Source organism: Linepithema humile, chromosome 2, assembly GCF_040581485.1.
Source record: "Linepithema humile isolate Giens D197 chromosome 2, Lhum_UNIL_v1.0, whole genome shotgun sequence".
In the NCBI taxonomy this organism is placed as follows: domain Eukaryota; kingdom Metazoa; phylum Arthropoda; class Insecta; order Hymenoptera; family Formicidae; genus Linepithema; species Linepithema humile.
This window is the reverse complement of record NC_090129.1, coordinates 16,323,738-16,346,088: the sequence shown is the minus strand read 5'-3', so window position 1 is coordinate 16,346,088 and position 22,351 is coordinate 16,323,738. Positions and strand designations below refer to the sequence as shown.

General features: G+C 37.9%; 1 protein-coding gene across 1 annotated transcript; it reads right to left on the bottom strand.

The window, feature by feature from the left end:
- Positions 1-4,481: 4,481 nt before the first annotated feature.
- Positions 4,482-6,714, bottom strand: LOC136997897 (uncharacterized). Its single transcript, XM_067349298.1, has 3 exons — positions 5,593-6,714; positions 5,526-5,536; positions 4,482-5,457 (listed from the first exon to the last, which is right to left on the bottom strand). The coding sequence occupies exons 1-3, from the start codon at positions 5,817-5,819 to the stop codon at positions 5,279-5,281; spliced, it is 417 nt and encodes a 138-aa protein (XP_067205399.1). The 5' UTR covers positions 5,820-6,714; the 3' UTR covers positions 4,482-5,278.
- Positions 6,715-22,351: the final 15,637 nt, after the last annotated feature.

Genomic DNA, 22,351 nt, shown 5'->3' with positions numbered 1-22,351 from the left:
TCTACAGGTCCATTAATTCCAATAATGAAGAATGACACTATTAAGCAGTATCGTATTCTACAAACAACCTCTTTTGTTATTAAATGCAGTAATACGCAAAATGATTCGTATGTTTTGGTAAAAAATAAAAATGCGGTTTTTAAAGTACTTAATATTGTGCAATTGAAGTCTAATGATATTTTCATAATAGGAAGACAATTTCAATTTAGTAATATCTTGTATAAAAGTCCACTTCCATCTGACTTACTTAGCATATGCACATTTATCGAAGGAGCATCGGTTGCTGATGACTTAATAAAGCCCTTGCCTGTTAGTGCCATTGGTGGTAAATTGTGGAAAACAGAATTTAGAAATGAAAATATTGCCGTACCACTTCGCCACTCGCTATAATACATGTGTTAAAGATCGTCTGAAATTATTATTTATCTCAAAGTCAATCGGTTTAGTTAAATCATAACACACAAATAAACGAATAAGAGTCACTTTCGACATTTGTTTATCAGCATCGTAGAGAAGTTTTCGATTAACGCTTTCTGCCCCTCTTTGAAAAATCAAAGAGATATAAGACGGCGTGTGAAGAGTTTTGCGCACAATCAAGAAGTTCTCCTCTCCTCTCTATTGAGAATCTTTTAGGAAAACGAGAGATTATAAAAGGTGCTTCTCCCTAAAAACGCTCTCTCGATTCTTAGAATAAGCGATAAACCAAAGAGTAATTCGAGGAAGTGCATAGAGAGTACGCAAAAATCTCAAAAGGAGGATTCATCAAATTCGTGAGTAATTACATGCGTGAGAAAAACGCTTGATAATAACCGCGTCCTCGCATATCTGATACCGATACCTTTCACTCACTGAGTTATTCCAGTGTCTCCTTCTGATCCGCGATAAAATTTCGGACTCAATCGCGAACAACATCTATGTCTTAGATATGTAATGATATCTAACTTGACTTGGAATTCAATAGTCGGTCATGATTCCATGCCGCTCCATGTAATAAGTATAATAATCGGTGTGAACAAATGGGAATTATAAATACACATAGTATATTAATCGCTGCATTGTCGCAATGCATGCGTCGATCTACTTGGATGTACATATTTTCTTGTGAAATAAAAATTGAATGAGTTTTTATTTCTGCAGTTACGCAGAGTACAGTCGCACAGTAAAACATAACATCACTCCTTATTTTATATTCTGTACAATTAATTAATATATTACTTATTTTTTTAGAGATGGCGTATCATATTGTTTTATTTGAAGACGGATTATCCGTAGTTCCAAATAATTGGCTTTCGGAAGACCGATCAGTATGTTTTTATCCTTCTGGTATATCAGATAGCCAGATTCAACAAATGGTTAAATGTAAAGAAAAGCCGAACATCAAAAGCGAGAAAACAAAATGGAAATTGTACAACGTTACTCGGATTTTCGCATCAACAGGTATAGTAGTAGATACTATATAAATTTAATAAAAAGCTACAACTATATGATGTTTTTATTAATTGCGCAGATGATTATGAAAAAAGCGTACGTATGCAGACTCTTGCGATAACGACATCGGATATAAATACAGATGATGACAATGATGATACGTTAAAAAGGACCCGTAAGAATAGAGCGAAAAGGTCTTTTTCTTCTGATAAAGAATCAGATTGCAATACTGTTACTGAATTATTGCATCCGCTACCTGATTACCGAAATCTTAAAGTTAGCGCTGATTCTCCATGTCCATTAAGTACATCCTTATCGCTGCAGTTATCCACATTGGCTAATAATTATACTGATGCCGAGTCATTACACGTTGAGGAAAATCATGTTTTGGCTACGTTTAAATTGCCAATTTTGCCAAGAAGTGAATACATTATCAAGTATCGCTGGTAAACAAAGTGATTGGAACAATAGAATTAAACAAAAAGAAGTGGCAGAAATTACATTCCCTTCAAATAAAGAAAATGAGTCTACCGATACAGGTATGAATAAAATTATAAAGTATTTATTTTGTATGTACTATAGAGCTCGTATGGGAAATAAACAATAATTTAAATAAATTTGTTTACATAATTCTTTATTACTCTCCTGAACAGGTTATTTATGTAATGAATAATAAATGCATGTTATGTTTTTAAAACTGGAATGGTTTAAGAATTCTTGGTTAACTATTTAAGTTTTAAGAAAATAACACGCATTTATATATTATAAATAACCTGTTCAGGCGAAATAAACAAATTTATTTAAAAATTCAAAATTTAAAGGAGATCCAGAGTCAAATTTAGGTTTTGATATAAAATCTTCTTTACTCGTTATTTTGAATAAAGAGGATTTTATTATCCAAAATAACGAGTAAAGAAAATTTTATATCAAAACCTAAATTCGACTCTGGATCTCCTTTGAATTTTGAATTTAAAAATTGGGAGCCTAACATACAAACTTTAAAATTTATTTAAATTATTGTTAAGTAAAGTTGAGTTTAAAGAAAATAAAAATATATTTATCGATATTTAATAGTAAAAAAAAAAAAAATGGTTGAAGGGTGGCGAATCGAAACTATCCGAATCGGAATTATATATACATGTAATATTTCAGAAAAGCTGAATATTCTCTTGCGCAAGAGCAACAGAATATTGTTAGAAATAAAAGATATCAAGAATAGATTGAATACTCTGGAAGAAAACTGTAACAATAATAACTATTTATTCCATAATGGGTACCACCAAGAAGCAAAGCAAGCTAGAAATTCAGAAAATCCATATAAGTTTCCAATAAATAACAGTCAGGCATTGGAGGAACTCGACAAAATGCTGGATAGCAAGGAATTTTTTACGACCACTGTGAGAATAAAGAAACATTTGTTTATTTCTTTTCCAATTTCCATATTTTTTATACGCAGTGATGCGATAATATATAATCGTTGTCGTTTTTTGTTCAGGAAAGTAGTTTATCCAGATTTGGAGGAGTTGATCTTGACGAGGTGACAAAAACAATTCTTAAAAAAATGATTACAAATGATTTGGCGCAGGAATATAGCCTTAAAGGAATGAAGAAGAAAAGAAGCTTCGAAGACTTGACTAATGTTATGAATCTGATTATTAGTAAGTATTAGCTATTATTCATTTTGTGCATATATATGTACTTAGGCTAATATTTATATATTGTAATATTTATATACAGGTGCAGTTCGATGTCACCAACGAAATGCCTACTAATATTATGAAAATAATCGGAAATTGGCTTATCAATGCCTCGAAACGTATCAAGAGCAATGAGTAAGTACCAATAATAATAATAATAAGTATTTAAAAAGATTGCATAGACGATTTATTTATAATTAGTAGTATTTTCTCTCAATAAACGAAAACAAAAAATGCAAAAAAACGGATTAAGAAAATCAAGAATTTGAATTCTGTAACATTAACAAATTATTCCAATATAAATTTCATTATAAAATAGAAAAGAATTCATGTCAACGTTGTCGAATACAGATTGTGAATTTGTGCTATCTTTGTTTATCTACTTGTATTCTTTTCATTTACTGAGTTGGAAATGAGGACTTTAATCATTTATCGCATAAACTAAGAACATTATAAAATTGTTTATTTGTTAATATTAAAATCTACATATTATATATCATACACATAAGGTTGTGATTTTTCAAAACAAAAATTTTTGAAATGTTTTAATAAGCATCTAAAAAATAAAAAATAGTTTATGCGACGTTTGAAATACCTTTTATAATATGCTAATTTTTTGTATATAGGAAGAAGAAACAAAAATTAACACATACGGCTGACGTATTGGACAAAGGTGAAGCAAATGATTAAAATCTATTTAGTTTTTAATTTAAACTGTTTATGGGTTATGTTTTTATTATTGTTTTTTTTTATTTTCTTTTTTGAAACCCAAAGATTGGCGTGTGCCAAAGAAACGCTTTTTTTAAGTTTTAAAGAAATATTAGATAGTATGAAATATATATACCGCATATATCTATACATATTGTATTTAATTGACATATATATATATATATATATATATATTATAATGATGTGATATTTTTTTGTTAAATACAACTTTATTTTTTAAGTGTGTGTATATATATGTATAACACTATCCGAAGATACAATCCTCTTTTCCGGTTTTTCATAGAAATAGCAATAGATTTTCAATAATAGTGTGTTATTAAAAATTACTGTTGTTGGTACATTTATCATTTAAAAAAATATATAGAAAGTATACGGAATGTATACACATTTCAACGAGAAATCTCTGGTTCTCCACGGATTTTCAAATTTTATTATTTATATCTCTGTGGTAAAAATATATTAGTACAAAAATGGAAAAATATATATGATATATATTTGTAATATTAATCAATATATATCAATATATATATATATATATATATATATATATATATATATATGTATACATACATATATATATACATATACATTGTTAGAAAAATAAATTATTAATATTATAAACTTTTAATATTCTTATTCTTATTGTCCCCTCATTTCTTTCCTTCTCCTATCCCGAGCGGTAAATGGACACGCGCTTTTGTCACGCAGTAAGATAGGTCGAGGCATAGGAACGATATACATTACCGCTCAAAAGTTTGGAACACCTGACAATTTAAAAAAAAAAATTATATTTTTCTCACAGATACAATTATTTTATTTAAAATATCGATACTTATTTGTGAATGTACGTATTTGGATAAAGTTTAAGGAAAATAATAAAAAAATTACATATATTTACAATGTTAGTGCGTAAAGTTAATTAAAATTATCTAAAAATTGTAGGATGCTCTAAACTTTTTCGTAGTGTATGGGGAGTCAGGATAATAAAAAAAATAATTTAAAATTAATCACTCGTTTACTCCTTCCTTTCTTTCATTCTCAGCATTAACCTAACACACTCGCTTATCTCATGTAAGGTAGGTCAGTGTAACATAACTTCTATATTGTTCAACATTGTAATCTCAAATTTAATAATTTATTAATTATAATAGCCTCAGTTTTATTAATTTATTATTTTATTTAATATAAATAAGTTTATTTTAATAAAACTTTTCAAATTGTATATTTATTTAAACGGTTCCCTCATTACTACGGTGTAACTTGACTCGCGCGCTGTAGGATAGGTCAGTATAGTGGATAGGATGGGAAAGACACATAGTCGGGATAATACAAAATAATTTTAAATTATAATTGGAATAATATTTATTAAACAGATACACTTAAAATATATTATGACAATGAAATAATAAAGCATAAGCTAAAAATTATTGCACTCTAAAGATTTGTGCTAACAGTTCGCAATCGATTATATCGTTCTTATCAAATGATTTGCCGTCACGTATTGCTGCGATGGGGTCCTTCACACCACTCGCGATTTCTGAAAAGTGCGCGAACTTGACATCAACCATACCGGTAACGTTGTTCAACAAATGATTGATGCAGTCTACACAATATTCGAGTGCAAACATATTACACACGGTTGAACATGATTAAACATAATGCTGATGTTGCCAGGCGCATTACTTTTAGGTTGTTAATTTTTCCAAAACTTAACGTGCAGTGTCCAACGGTCTAAGACGGTGCTTCGTCCACATCATTCTTAAAGAAGCTGGCGATGATGCCTCGTTGATTCATGAGTTCTTTCCATACGCCGTATGATAGACGTAGTTCCTTGCCATGGTTGTCACCGAGAGCGATTTCCACACGGCTCGGCGTTGAGACGTTGATTCCGATGTCGAGATACTTGTACCCAGTCTTCGTCAAATAATATCTTCTACCCAAGATCCTAGATGATTCTTTTTCCATCTTTGGTGAATTACTTTTTTGTTTTCTGTGAAAAAAGAAATTGTGAGTTTAAAAGTATAACAATTAAGTTTAAAGATGTAGCTAAAGAAACAAGTCGACTTACTCGTTGGGTAATTTCAGCTTCTTCGCACCCTGCTGTTCGTTGATCTGATTATTCACGGTTGACATGGTGTAAAACATCGTTGCTAGTAAACGTCACAGCGAACTAGTGATTATCTCAATGATTTCGAACGACTGATGGTTCCTATTCTTTTTCACTTGCTTTATATACCCGCACAAGGCACTAAAAATAGCGATGACGGCTGCCTGTTGCTAAGGGCTTTTGTTCTAAAAATAGCGATGACGCCTTCTGATACCAATTCTATTATCCTTTCCAATTCTAAGAAAAATAATTACCGCCTTTGTGTAACCCCTGTAATCTGATACCAAACATTACCTCCTCCAATTCTAAGAAATGGCGCCCAAATGCTGCCTGTTGCTAAGGGCCTTTGTTCTAAAAATAGCGATAACGGCTGCCTATTGCTAAGAGCCTTTGTTTTAAAAATAGCGATGACGGCGCCCAAATGCTGCCTGTTGCTAAAGGCCTTTGTTCTAAAAATAGCGATGACGGCTGTCTGTTGCTAAGGGCCTTTGTTCTAAAAAAAGCGATGACGGCTGCCTGTTGCTAAGGGCTTTTGTTCTAAAAATAGCGATGAGTAATCTGTTACCAAACATTACCCCCTTTAATTCTTAGAAAAATAATTACCGCCTTTGTGTAACCTGATACTCCCCCTGTAACCTGATACCCCCCCTGTAATCTGATACCAAACATTACTCCCTCCAATTCTAAGAAAACATTATCCCCTCTCCTCCAAAACGACCCCCACCACTCAAAAATTACCCCCTCCCCCTCAAACTCTTCCCCTCTTTACCCGCACCCCCCTTATTGCTCCTGGGTTAGAACCCCCCTAGTATATGTACTGACAGGTTCAGGCATTTCTGGGCTTGGCCGGATATTTCCGCAAATTTTTTCCGAGATATGCCGAGATTGCGAGACCATTAACTAGCCTGCTGAGAACAAATGTTAAGTTTTGTTTTGAAGCGACGGAGAGAGACGCGTTCGTACGATTGAAAATTCTTCTGAGTGAGCAGCCGATATTGAGCTCATATCGCGTGGGTGCCGAAACAGAATTGCATACAGATGCGTATGGCTACGGAGCAATTCTTTTGCAGCGAAACAGTGAAAATCGATTGCTGCATCCAGCTTATTATGCGAGCGGCAGAACAACTCCCGCGGAGGAGAAATATTCTAGTTACGAACTAGAAGTTCTCGCTATTATCAAGGCGTTAAAACGATTTCGCGTGTATTTGCTCGGTATACCGTTCAAGATTGTAACTGATTGTCGTGCGTTTACTCTCACAATGAACAAAAAGGATCTTTGCGTGCGTGTAGCTTGATGGGCATTATTGTTAGAAAAATTTTATTATACTATAGAGAATTAGTCGGGTAAGAATATGCTTCACGTAGACGCTTTGAGCAGGAATCCACTTCCATCCAGTTTGGCTATCGATGAATGTGAGGATGGATTGACGGCTCGCTTGAAAAGGGCACAAGCCGAAGACGAAGACATAAAGAGAATATTGGCTGCGCTAAAACAAGGACTGTGATTATCAAGTAATTATATCCTGTGAGACGGACTATTATATAAAAAGGTAGATGACGATATACGACTCGTTGTTCCTAAGTCAATGCAAGCGCAGATAATTCGAAGGGTACATGAGCGGGGACACTTTGCAGCAAACAAAACAGAGGCGTTAGTAAAAAGGGACTATTGGATTGCAATCTAAAGTCGAGGCAATCGTATGCAATTGTGTTGCGTGCATTCTAGTTAAACGTAAGCAAGGCAAGCAAGAGGTATGCTTAACCCGATCAAAAAAGAAAGTGTGCCACTAGATACCTTCTATATTGATCATTTGGGCCTATTGACATCGACGAAAAAAAGCTATGTTCATATTTTTGTTGTAGCCTTTTTATGAAATGGATTTTCATGAAAAACGTGTCAGACAATTTTAATGCAGAATTTTATGTTCTTTCAGAATATGCAATAAAAAATACTACATTTAAAAAAAACAAAGTTGACCTTCATATGACCTTCAATTTTACCTTCATCAAAAACTCAAGCCCACCATCTTGTGTCCCCCTCCGAACCCTACAACTTTTGTCTGAAACATTTTTCTCTAAACTCAGCAGCGTTTGAAATATTCGCCTAGCTAGATTAAAATAAAACACCCTGTATATATACAGGGTGTACTATTTTTAAAACCCCACGTGAATAACTTTTCAGAAAGACATTTTCAAGAAAAATGATTTAGATCAAAGTTGTTGGGTTTGGAGGGGGACATCCGATGATGACATTGGTTTAACCTAGGATGTACATGCCAAGACCATATGGAGATAAACTTTGTTTTTTTAAATAGAACACCCTATTTTTGATTCCAAAATCTAATAGCTGATGTCAAGAGCTTTTCAAAACACTATAATAAAGTTATTTTTCATTAAGTACTTTTCGAGTTATGAGGCTTGAAAGTTACAGCATTTTGACATAAAATACAAAATATCTTGTAAAACATTCAATTTTCGCGAATCTTACCTTAATACTTTTATGCACAAAATAATGAAACAAATCAATTGGTATAAAGAAACACATAGTTGCTTTCAAGAAAAAATATGTAATTTGCAACATGCAACTGCATCCTTTTTTTTTTAAACCAATGTGTTTTCTTTATACCAATTTATTTGTTTCATTATTTTGTGCATATATATATATATATATATATACATATATAAGGATAGACGTCGCCCGCGATATTTCAAGCCAATAAAATTCGTATAATATGTAAAATATTTATATTAAATCATGTTGTATTATTTTCAAACAGCGCTACAATTTTTCTTACATCAAAATATCCACATTATTATAAAAAAATTATGCATACCTCTCCGTTTGTTAACACGAATAGCTTTTGTAAGCAATTATTATGCTCACAATAAAGTTCAGTTTAAAGGAAAATGTATCTGTGACGTTTCTCAAAATTTTCTATGTTATTAAATTTGAAATGTTTAATATTCTTTTCCTTAAATCGTCCACATTGGTAGGTTTCGTTTCATAGACCCTACTTTTCAAATATCCCCAGTAGAAAAAGTCCAACGGATTTATATCAAGAGATCTCGGTGGCCATTCTATCGTGCCTCTTCTACCAATCCATTGACCAACAAAAGTTTACGTCACAGATACATTTTACTTTCGCTTGGGATACTGCCAAGAAGCAGGAGGACATCGATTTGAACACTTAATAAATTAATGAACATTTATTTAGAAACACATGAGAGAGCACACACACACACGCGCGCGCGCGCGCGCACACACACACGCACGCACACACGCACACAGCAGAAAGAGTTTGGAGTCAAAAAATACTACGAGAGTGACAAACCGTGGGGTCCTCATCTCTGTTGTGACACACACGCACGCACGCACGCACGCACGCACATATCACAAAACAAAAGAGGTATAAATCCGACCGTGCAACCTCCGCGTGATACACTTTGAGTAATTCTATAGCCAGCGATACTGTAACTTTCAAGCTTCATAACTCGTGATGTGCTTAACGAAGAAATACTTTATTATAGTAATTTGGAAAGCTCTTGACATCAGCTATTAGATTCTGGAATAAAAAATAGTGTCCGATTTAAAAAAATTGACGTGACCTTGATCTTGGCAACGCCACCCAAGGTCTAACGGATAAAATCAGTAAACAGAGCTTTTCTAACCCTTACCGCCTCAAGGGCTTCGGAACGCCAGAGGCCGGCGAGGGGAGTATCCGGTCCCGGTGCCCCCCCTGTCGTCATCGTGCGACGGGCTATCCAGGGCATGCCACGCGGGCGCCCTGGACAAAAGTGTTACCGCGGATGGTGACCTATGGGCGGAGGCTCATAGGATTTTGCGGGTCCTCCTCGTACTTATCGAAGAGATCCGCGGAGGTCGCACGCAAGTGCAACAAAGAGGGGGTACAGGCTCCGGAGGAAAGAGAGGAAAACCCTCCTCCTCCAGAAGAGAAGAAGAGCCTGCGCCAGGCATGTGCAATGCCTGGACGCAGACCCGTAGAACGAATGGGCAGAAACCCTCCGGAAAGGAGAAAGCGGAAGGGGCGGTGGAAATCCCCCCTCTCAGATGTTTCAAGTGCCTCCAAAGGGGGTACGAGAGATGGCGGTGCCCCTTAGCGGTGGATCGCAGCAAATGCTGCCTCCACTGTGGAGGTGCCAACCACAAGGCGCAGGCGTGCTCGCAGAAAAGGGCGAGCTGCCCGGCCTGCAAAGAGGCGGGCAGAAATGCGGCACACCGGATAGGTAGCCGCATATGCCCGGTCGTCCCTCCCAGAGGGAGGCAGTGGAGGAGGAAGAGGAAGGGGAAGGGGGGAAGGCCAGTTCCCCCCTTAGAACCCCTTCCTGCAGGAAAGGGGAAGGGGGAGATTAAAAAATCTCCTTCCCCTGTCCCATTCAGCAATGGAGGTGGAGGAGAAGAGAACAACGGGGAGAGGGAGGAGGGATGGAAGAGTTCTTACTCCATTCCCCTAATAACCCTCTCTCCCAATTCCCAGGCCACGGAAACGGAAATAAAGGAGAAGGGGGAGGTCCCCCTGAGCTCTTTATCCGGGGAAGGGAAGGGGGAGTTTCACCCCCCCCCCCTTGAAAGGAAGGAAGGGGCGGAAGGGGAGGGCTACCCAAAGCCCTTCTTCCATCTCTATCCTCGAGAGAAGGGGGGGGGATAGAGGAGGGACCAAAGAATCCTCCTTCGTTTTCCCCCAAGTTATCTAAAGGGGGGGAGCACGAAGCCTCCCCCAAACCCAGGTGACAAAGTTAAGGAAGAGGGGGGTGAAAATCCTACCCGTCAAGAAGGCGCGGATTTCTCCTCCTCAAGAAGGGAGGGGAGAAAAGGAGGGGAAGAGATAGGGGAGAGTTTTTGCTCTCTTCCCACTCCCAAGAAAGGGACGAAAGGGGCACGGTTGGCGAATGCGGCCACCAACACAGCCTCCTCACTCGAGGAGACCTCATCATCACCGGAGGATGGAATCGAGGGGGGTGGACCTCCCTCTAAGATCATCCTCCGGTAGAGAATAGAATACTTGAGGGACTTCTGGAGGATGCCGGAGAAAGAGATTCGGCACCCTCCAGACTGGTCGGAGGTATACCGAAGGATACGCCGGGGATAGAAGGACAGGAGATATGACTACCATCATATCCAACGGGTGCGGCTGTACCATTCCTCCTTGGAGAAGGATGCAGGCATGGAGGTGGACTACACCGGCCCCGACCATGGGACGGGGCCGGAATATTACGGAGGGTAGCTGAGGAAGCGGCCCGTGAGTTCCCACACTGGGAGTTCACATCGGAGATTTGGTTGGCTAAACGGCCTTCAGCCCCGAGACCGCCTCCAAAGCTAGCAAAACCTCCCCCGCCATTGGGAGAGACGAATAGATTCCTCCTGGATGGCCTGGGGGAGGATATAGACGAGATTCACTTGTCCTGCCCTCCCTCACCAAAGGCCAAAGAAGGAAGAAAGAAGAAGGAGGGGGCGGGGAAGAAAGAGGAGTTTCCTCCTCTTCCCAAGCCCTCACAGCCCGCCCTTAAAAGGGGAGGCTGAGAGTACTTCCCCATTGGCCGGGAGTGAGCATAATCATGCACACACCCATCACGGCTATTGGGGGATACAGGAAGGATCCAGACTGAAAGGTGGGGCGTCAGACGGAGTTTCGCCGGCTCCGCCCTCGGTCTGGAAGGGAAGTTGATGCCTGGACGGGGGTCCATGCATCAATCCCGCCTCCCCATCATCATCGGGAGGGCGTGGGAGAGCAGAGGTGACCCTGCTTCCCCACAACAATTGTTTAATGCCCAGCAGGGCAGTCCGGATTATAAACCCGGACGGGTTTATAATCCGGACGGGATGGGTCGCTGACAAGGCGACAGGCCGGGAAGGTTCAGGAAGTAATGCCACTGGCGGTTTCCTGGACCCTCCCAAATACGGTTAGCGTGGGTCACCGGTGGAGTTTTAGTGGGTATACCTGGAAATTTCCTTTTCCAGGTGAGTCTCATATAACCCGTGGTCCTCACACCCGAGGATTACGGTTATTCATAAAGGACTTTTTTACCTTAAAAAAAAAAAAAAAAAGCTTTTCTAACCCTATAACTTTTGTTCCAAGCATTTTTTCAATAAACTAATATTTCCTGAGATAATTGACCGTTCCGGAACTTTTGCCACCCTGTATATATATATATATCTCGAATTTCGAGACCAGACAAGATAATATCAAGACTAGCCTTGATATCTCGTGCAACCCTATCACAAAATACCACTCGTGCAATATCAATATCACTACAGTTAATACTACCAATACCAATGTCACCAATAGCACAAGTAAATTATCAGTCTTTTGACTATCTCGCTGAGAAACGTGAAGCGCAGTAAAGGATACATTAAAAACATCAAATGAATATCACATCGTAACAAAAGCATAGCGCTATTACGTCGCGCATGGCTCGTAGCATGCCATAGACTTGAAAGATATACTGCGCGTCCCGTGAAAGGAGCTGACGTTAAAAAGAGAGAGCAATAGCATAAAGAATATCGAAAAGAAAAACATTTTATGTTAAAAGAATTACCCATAGAATTCAAAATATTAGTTGACAATCGAAAAGAAACATGTATACTTTCAGCAGTTGTCGATTATAAAGAACCACGTCATACTCGAACATCGAATTAAGAACTGGGACATTTCACTACATTATGTCTTCGTCAAAATAAGACATGGATAGAATATGACGATTTAAGAAAAAAAGAAAAAAAACCTGACACTTATAAGACAGAGCTTCAATTATTAATATATGTTTTGAATAAATTATAAAATTATATAAAATATAAATTCTAATAATTTTTTATTCTTCATAATTTTGTAACGAAGCGGATTTTTACGCATGTAACGAAGCGGATTCTTACGATGCGGAGAATAGCTCGATGGTTCGTCAGGATTCGTTCGGGTAGTTGTCGGGAGACTCCAAATTAATAAGTGTAACTTAAATAAAATAAATTTATTCGGATAAATATTTAATAAATAAAGATGATGAAACATAAAAAAAATAGCAATGAGTATGAGTACATAGGTATTTTATTATCGTAACGGTGTTGTCGTAAATAAATGAGAATAAATGAGTTATAACCAGCGGAAGCGCGTAAATAAACGTGTTCGGTTGGAGTGCGCCTTTTTCGGAAGTAAACATATAATTCTAATTAAATCTAATTTAATTCGATCGGTTGGAAAATAAGATAAATAATGATACCGCGTGTATCTGGATGCGTCGTAGACGATTGCCGGTGCGCTGAGTCCCAAGAGAGAGAATCGTCTCTCTTATGAGGATACTGGAAGCCGATTGTCGTGAACACCCGACCGGAGTGAGAAACGCCTCACTTCTAAATCGACGGAAGTCTGGAAGTCGAACGTCGGAAATACTCGACCGGAGCAGAGCACGCCCTGCTACTTTTCCGACTGTCAGGACGGGAGCGAGTACGACCGGAGCTTCAGAGTGCGCCTTGAGGCTTGTCTGAGTCGTACTCGGGGGAATGGTGCTGGTCTGCTCCGCGAGCCGGCTTTTATACCGGTCCCGCTACCCCCACTCGGGGTGCTACCCCCGAGTTGAGGGATCGGAATGCGGCCCGCAATGGGGGGTGTTTACGCGGAGCCCGATCGGCGCTTCGTAACAGCGCGTACTGTTACAATTTTATTTCTCATAATTCCACATAATTTTTTTTTGCTCTAGGAGAATATTTACTAATCTCTAGTAATTTCGCACGCTGAGCGGTCTCCCGCCATTGTTTAAACCTATTTTGCAAGCAACAAATTCGGAACTTGCATATTTCGAGAGCAACAAATTCAGACAATATCCCAGGGCCAAGTTTAAGCGACCAACAAATTTTTTTCTGAGTTTACTCTTGTAAGTTTGCACGCTGAGAGGTTTTTCGCTATTGTTTAAACTTATTTTGCAAGCAAAAAATTTCATATTTTGAGAGTAACAAATTAGCAACAAATTCTTATGTTCTTGTTATGTACAATTTGTTACTATTGTAACAGCACGCGCTGTTATTAAGCGTCACACGGGCTTCACGTGAGCCCCCCCCCCATTACGGGCCGCATTCCGATCCCCCAACTCGAGGGTAGTAGCTCGAGAAGGGGTAGCTGCCGGGTAGGGTAGCACCCCAAGTGGGGGTAGCGCGACCGGTATAAAAGCCGGCTTGCGGAGCAGATACCATTCCCCCGAGTACGACTCGGACAAGCCTCAGGGCGCACTCTGAAGCTCCGGTCGTACTCGCTCCCATCCCGTCCGTCATTCTAGGAGCAGGGCGTTCTCTGCTTCGGTCGGGTGTTCCCGGCGTTCGACTTCCTATACCTCGTCGTTCTAGGGGCAGGGCGTTCTTTGCCTCGGTCGGGTGTTCCTGGCGTTCGACTTCCTATATCCCTCGCACGAGAGAAGATTCTCTCTGTCTTCGGACACAGCGCACCGGCAACCGTCCACGACTCAGCAAGGCTTGGATACACGCAGTATCACTTATTTTTTAATACTTTGACTCCGTACCGTACGAACCGACCGACTTAGGATTAATCATATTCATAGTTGTTTAATTGCGGCCAAACGCGCGACACGTTTAAGAAATTACGCAGTTTACTCATTATCCGTTTATTTCCGATATTTGTACCCATTTATACCGTTGAGATATTAGATTAATTATTAGCATGTCGCTATATTCGACCGGCGTAAAATCCATTTTGCTCAACATTAATCGTTTTATGTTATCTCGTTTTCACATTTTTCATTTAGTGTATACCATGTAGATCATAAATGAAGAGGAAAATCAATCATTGGCGATATCGAGAAGCACAGTACAGCACATATTACATGATAATCAATTTCACGCGTATCATTTTACGAAAGTGCAAAATTTGTTGCCCCAAGATTATATCTCAAGAGTAAGATTTTGTACATGGTTGTTAAATAACGAAGAAAATCAACTTGGTTTTGTGAGTAACATCCTATTTACTGATGAATCATGTTTCATGCGTGATGGAATATTTAATACACATGTAAGTTTGAATACTGGCGCCAAATTTAGTCATCTGACGCAGACGTCAGATAACCTACAGTGACGAGTATTATGGGACAGCCGTGGACAGAGAGGTTAAGTTGAGATTCGCAGCTGAATGACTCGCTCGAGTAAACCTTTGTTTAAATAAGTTTAATTATTGTTTATTCTGAATTTCGACAATTGTATTGATTCAGGTTTGTAAATAAAAATACCTAGAGTTATTTGGTTAGCTTATAAGTTTGTAAATATGTTTTTAATTACAGTTCTAAACTGCATCCACACGGGTTGTTATTCAATTAACCTACAAATTCACCTCCTTGGTTAAGTCGCTGAATTCGCAACATACAAATCAACACAATGGAGAAGATTAAAGCAAAATTCCATTTTATAACCGAAGGAACAATTGGAACAATTCTTTTTTGGATACCTTTGATGAAAAGTCCTGGGATCAAGTTGAATACGCTTACAGCTTTAAATACTTGAATGGATCATTTCTAGATTTTGCTTTAAAGAAAAGAAGTCTTTTGATTGAAGTTGATCCAGACTTAACTTTAAAGTCACAAATAAATTTGATAGTGGTGTCATTACCACAATTTATTAAAAATAAACTAAACAAAAAAGAGTTAGTGACCATAGAAGACTTAATGTCTAGATTAAGACTATTTGGTCAGTCAAATAAAATAGTAAAACCAAAACAAAACATGAGTGAGAAGAAAAATTGCACTCATTGTGAAAAATTAGGTTATAAAAATAGATTTCATCCAGAAAACTTATGTCGTAATAGAACAGACAAAAATGAGAATATTAAATTAGTGAATAATTCAGAAATACAAGATGCTGTTGCTCATGCTGAAGAAGCAAAAAACGTGTAGTTACCCCACTTATAAAATTAAAGATATTAGTTGATAAAAAACCGGCAATTGCTTTGTACGACTCCGGATCTAATATCTCCTTGATGAATTATGAATTTTATAAAAAAGAAAAAATGAAGAAAGGAATAAGTGGGGGTGAAAACATAGAAGGCGTATCAGGCGTTGCAAAGTCAGAAGGTATAGTGTCTGTATTAATTAAGATTTTCAATATTGAAAAATATTTCCCATTTTTTATAGTGAAAAGTAGAAGATTTAAAGATGACCTGTTATTAGGTTTAGATTTAATTCAAGCTTTCAAATTGCGACAAGATGAGAAATTGAAGATTACACAAAACTATAAAAGGTCTGAAGAGAAAAAAGTTAATATGAAGGTTATCCAAGAAAAAAAGGAACATGCTAAAAACAATTTAGAAGAAATTTTATTAGAATATGAAGAATCGTTTGCAAAAGATAAATTCGATATTGGTAGAACAAGAAACTATGAAGCAGCTATAAGATTAACTGTAAATAAATATACAGCAAAAAAACCTTATAGATGCACAGTAGAGGACAAAATAGAGATTGAAAAGCAAATCAAAGAATTGTTGAAAGCAGGACTAATTTAAGAGTCTTGTAGTTCGTATGCCGCCCCAATAACATTAGTCTATAAAAAAGAAGAAGAAAGAAAATCTCGTTTATGCATAGACTTCAGAGAATTAAACAAAATAGTTGTTCCAGAGAGTCAACCATTCCCAAGAATTGAAGATTTGACAGTACGTGCTAAAGGCTGTAAATACTACACTAAACTGGACATAAACTCAGCGTTTTGGTCGATATCAGTACGAGAAAAAGACAGATATAAAACGGCTTTTGTGACACATCATGGACACTGGCAATGGACGTGTCTACCGTTCGGACTGAAATCGTCACCAGCTATTTTCCAAAAAGTATTGTCTAGTATCTTAAGAAAAAATGGTTTAGATGCTTTTGCGGTAAACTATATAGATTGAAACCGTGTGAGCTTCGGCGGACGCGGAGTAGCTCGCCGGAATCCAGGTTCGGTCGGTTGGGGGTATGTCAAATAAACCAAATGCTCGTTTATAACAAAATAATGAAACAGCGTTTATTGAGAAAGATGTTGATATGATTTGTCTCGAATAATCTGCTTTAATGCTCGTGTGTACATGCGAAGCGTGTGCGGATTGAATTCGAAAGGGTATACAAGGTAGCAAAACATCGGTGCGATCGGTATATTAACAACGGTGAAAGAATTAGTTAAGCAAACGGCGAAATGATTCGTTAAAGCGGCGGGAAATAATCGTACAAATATCGGTGAGATTGGTATAAGCAACGGTAAAGCAATTATTTAGACGGACGGCGAAATAATTATCAAAGCGGCGTAAAATAAATCTGGAGTATCGGCAACGGTGTAACAGTTATTTAAACGGACGGCGAGATACTCATTAAAACGGCGTAAAATAAGTCTGGAGTACCGGCAACGGTGAAACAATCGTTTAAGCAAACGGCGAAATAATTCGTTGAAGCGGCGTGAAATAAATCTGGAGTATCGGTAACGGTGTAACAGTTATTTAAACGGACGGCGAGATACTTATTAAAGCGGCGTAAAATAAGTCTGGAGTACCGGCAACGGTGAAACAATCGTTTAAGCAAACGGCGAAATAATTGTTTAAAGCAGCGGTGAATTGATCATTAGAGTTTGACGTGAGGCGTCTTGGTGCGATCAGAGAGAGCGCAAGCGCGGGCGATCGGGTCGCAACGGTTGGTACAACGCAACGCTTCGTCGATGAGTGCGTTCGTGACGTTATTGCGAGTCCGTTCGATCGTAGATCGTGACGGGTCGCTTGACGGCGCGGATTGGTCGACGCAGTTTGCCCGCTGGATTCTGCGGATGAATCCCTGGTGCGCGGCAACGCGGAATTAGGACCATGACGTCGAGTAAGCTCGACGGGAGTACGAGGATGCTCGTACGAAGGCGGAATTTTAGAACGGCGACTTAGCTAGGTACGCGGAAATGCCCGCAATACGAAGTTCGGTGGCCTAGAGGAGCCAAGTACGCTCGGCGGGTATACGAATATGTTCGTATGCGGGAGTCAAGAATACCGAGGACGCTCGGCGATACACGAGGATACTCGTGTGCTGGAACAGGTATAAAGAAAAACCGAGTATGCTCGGTTTGGGACTACGAGGACACTAGTAGAGGGATGTTCGCTGTCTATCAGCGAACGGAGTCTGGTGAGAAGACGTACAGCCGGGCGTCTTTTATACCCGGCTGGCAGCCGAACGGCTTTGAATCGGCAAACATCGGCGGTTTCGGCGGCGAGTCCCCCACAAAACGGAATTTCGGAACGGTCGGGTGTGGGGGATTTTCGGCGATTGACCGCCGCTGTTTTGACAAAAAGCTTATCGGCGCTCGATGCGCCCTTGGTGGGCTACGGACGATGGACGGTCCGTAGCCGTAACGATGCAGCTTGCGGGCTGCACCGTTACAAGATGATATACTGATATACTCCGAAAATTATGTAGATTATATAAGACATATAGAATTAACACTAAAAGAATTAAAAAGTGAAGGTTTCAAATTAAATAAAGCAAAATGTAAATTTGCACAAAGAAAGACCACATATTTAGGACACGAAATTGGTGATAACTCAGTAAGACCATTAAATGATAACCTGGTGGCCATAAATAAATTTCCTAGACCACAAACAAAAAAGCAAATCAGACAGTTTTTAGGAAAAATTAGTTTTTATTTAGAGTATATACCAAAATACTCTATATTATTAGAACCATTATATAATCTACTGAGGAAAAATGTAGATTATAATTGGACAGAAGAATGTGAAGAGAGTTTCAATAAAGTAAAAAAATGTTTATGTTCGGACCCAGTACTGGCAATTTTTAACCCAGAAGCACCGATATATATTTATATTGATGCTTCTATAAAAAGAGTTGGTGCAATTTTAAAGCAGCCACAAAAAGATAAATCTTTCAAGCCGGTGTTTAATTTTTCCAGAAAACTGACGGAAGCCTAAAAAAGAAAAAAGGCCATATACTTAGAAAGCCTGGCCATAAAAGAAGCAATATTATATTGGCAATATTATCTATTAGGAAAAAGATTTATCATTTTCACAGATCATAAGCCACTGGAAAACTTCAACGTAAAAAACTGCAAAAATCCAGAATTATTGCAAATATTGAATTATATTTCACAATTTGATTTTGTTATAGTTTATCCCGGAAAAGATAATTTAGAAGCAGATTGCATTTCCAGAAACCCAGTTTTGGAATCAAAAAAAGGAGAAAATCAAATAGATTCAGCAATCAAAATAACAAATTTTTTAAAATTGCAAGATGTAGTAAACAATCAAAAACAACTGAAACTGGATAAAAATAGTTTTTTAGAAAATGATGTCATTTATAAAAATTTGAACAACAGAAAAAAGATTTGGCTAACAGAAGAATTTGGAAAAAACCTAATAAAGGATGTACATACAAAACAAGGACACATTGGAACGAAACAATTAACGATGATAATAGGTCACAAATTTTATTTTAAAAATATGTACAAACACATTAAACAAACATGCCGGTCGTGTGAAACTTGTATTAAAAATAAGACAAGAATAGGTTGTTTTAAAGCACCTATGTCACAATTGGGTCCCGCAAAAGAACCTTTTGAAATTATATCTTTAGATACAATTGGTGGTTTTACTGGAAATAGAAGTACAAAAAAATATCTGCACCTAATTATAGATCACTTCACAAGATATGCTTTCATTGCTACATCTAAGACACAGATTGCTAAAGACTTTATAAAATTATTAAAAACAGTGGAAAACAAAGGCAAAATCAAAACTTTGTTAACAGATCAATATTCTGGAATCAACTCCACACAATTTAAACAATATGTAAAGTTAAAAGGGATAACTTTAATATTCACAGCAGTAGATTGTGCATTCTCAAATGGGCTGAATGAAAGAACAAATCAAACGTTGGTTAATAGAATACGATGTAAGATATATGAAAACAAAGAACGTCCATGGACTATTATAGCAGAAGAGTGTGTTAAAGAATACAACACCACAATCTATAGTTCAACGGGTTTTACACCAAACTATTTGCTAACAGGAATTGACAACTCGATCCTAAAAGAAATAAAAAAAATCCCAAAAGAATTAAAAAAAAATAAAGAAGAGAACTTAGAAGAAAATAGATCAATAGCTTTTGAGAACTCAAAAAAAAATACATGAACAAAATAAGAAGTACTATGACCAAAATGCAAAGGAAATCGAATATAATGAAGATGACTTGGTGTTGTGTATCACGTTAGAACACAGTGCCGCGTGGGCGTGGAAGTAAGGAATACACTCAGTATAACAAATAATATGAGCTTTAATACAAGTCGTGGTGATTGAGTACAACCTGTATGAAAAACTGAAACTCAGAGAGAGTTCCCGGCAAGAAGGTAGGCGTACGCAGACGCCAGCGCTGTCACGCGGTCTCTTGCTTAAGGCCTATCCGCATGAGCCATTGCGAGGCTGGCACGCGACGCAGTGGCGCGTTATATGAACGGCCACACAACACTTGGTTTACATTCAAAATAGTAATGATCTAAATAGAGGTAAATTGGAGGTGATCAGATCAGGTCCGCACAGAGTAAAAGAAAAAGTATCTAACGTGATGTATGTCATCGACAGTGGATTTAAAAAAAAAAAATTAAACTTATTCCATGCCAGCAAACTGGTTCCTTATCGGGATGACGGTAACTCTCTTCCAAAAAAAAAAAAAAAAAAAAAAAGGGGGGGGGATGTAAGTTTGAATACTGGCGCCAAACTTAGTCATCTGACGTCAGATAACCTACAGTGACGAGTATTATGGGACAGCGTGGGCAGAGAGGTTAAGTTGAGATTCGCAGCTGAATGACTCGCTCGAGTAAACCTTTGTTTAAATAAGTTTAATTATTGTTTATTCTGAATTTCGACAATTGTGTTGATTCAGGTTTGTAAATAAAGATACCTAGAGTTATTTGGTTAGTTTATAAGTTTGTAAATATGTTTTTAATTACAGTTCTAAACTGCATCCACACGGGTTGTTATTTAATTAACCTACAAATGCACCTCCTTGGTTAAGTCGCTGAATTCGCAACATACACACACAATACACACATCTGGGCAAACGAAAATCCACATGGATATCATGTTAAAAGTTACCAGCATCGATTCACCATTAATTTATGGGCTGGTATATTAAACACTTCAATAGTGAGTTTTACAATTTTGTACAAAAATGTTTAAAGTTCCACGAATTTTATTTCTCACGTAACCATTTCAGATTGGTCCGTTTGAAATGCCTGCGAGACTCACAGGACAATTTTATAGCAATTTCTTGCAAACAGATTTATTAGAATTATTGGAGAATGTGCCGCTAAATCAAAGATTAGGAATGTTTTTCCAACATGACGGAGCGCCGCCTCACGCATCTATACGCGCGCGTCGTGTATTGGATGCGAGCTATCCGGATAGATGGATAGGCCGCGGAGGTGCTGTAAATTGGCCAGCGAGATCTCCAGATCTAACTCCGTTAGACTTTTTTCTTTGGAGCACAATAAAAGAATATGTTTATCGAGAACGGATTAACAATTATGAAAAATTAAAAGAAAAAATAACTGAGGCATTCGCTATTGTCACACCGGAAATGCTGCATAACGCGCAGCAAAGCTTAATTAGACGTGCGCAATTGTGCATCCAATGCGATGGTGGACATTTTGAACATCTTTTGTAATAGGTACATAACATTAATTTTTTCATTAAACTTTTAATACGAGTTAGCGCATTTTTTGCAGTTAATGTTGTAACGGTGCGTATTTTTACGCCTCACGGGCGGTGCGTAATGATGCGGAATTTCGACGGTATGCGGATTTTTCGATGCGGAATTACGACGGTGCGTAGTTAGCGAAGCGGATTCTTACGACGCGGAATAACTCGTCGGTTTGCCAGAATTCGTTCGTGTGGTTTATCGGGAGACTCCAAATTAAATATATTTTAAAGAAAAAATAAATATTTATTCAATAGAGCGTGTAAAAAGAAAACATTTATAAATGAGTACATAAGTAATCGGTTAATACTATCTAATATCTCAATGGTATAGACGGATACAACTATCGGAAATAAATAAGTAATTTCTTATCGGTTGGACGAGTAAATGTTGCGACGGTACATGTGTATAATTCTAATTGCGAACGAATGAATAATGAACGGAAAATAAACGGCGTAAATCGTTGGTGCGCTTTTGGCTGAATTATAAACAAATTAAATTATTTAATCGGTCGGTTCGTACGGTACGGAGCAAAGTAATAAAAAATAAGCGATACCGCGTATATCCGAGCCTTGCTGAGTCATCGACGGTTGCCGGTACGCTGTGTCCTAAGACAGTGAGAGACTTCTCTCGTGCAAGGGGTATCGGAAGTCGAACGCCGAGACACCCGGCCAAG

What these genes read in the sequence shown, in the direction of transcription:
- LOC136997897 (XM_067349298.1), bottom strand. Translation starts at nt 5,819, where the DNA reads ATGGAAAAAGAATCATCTAGGATCTTGGGTAGAAGATATTATTTGACG.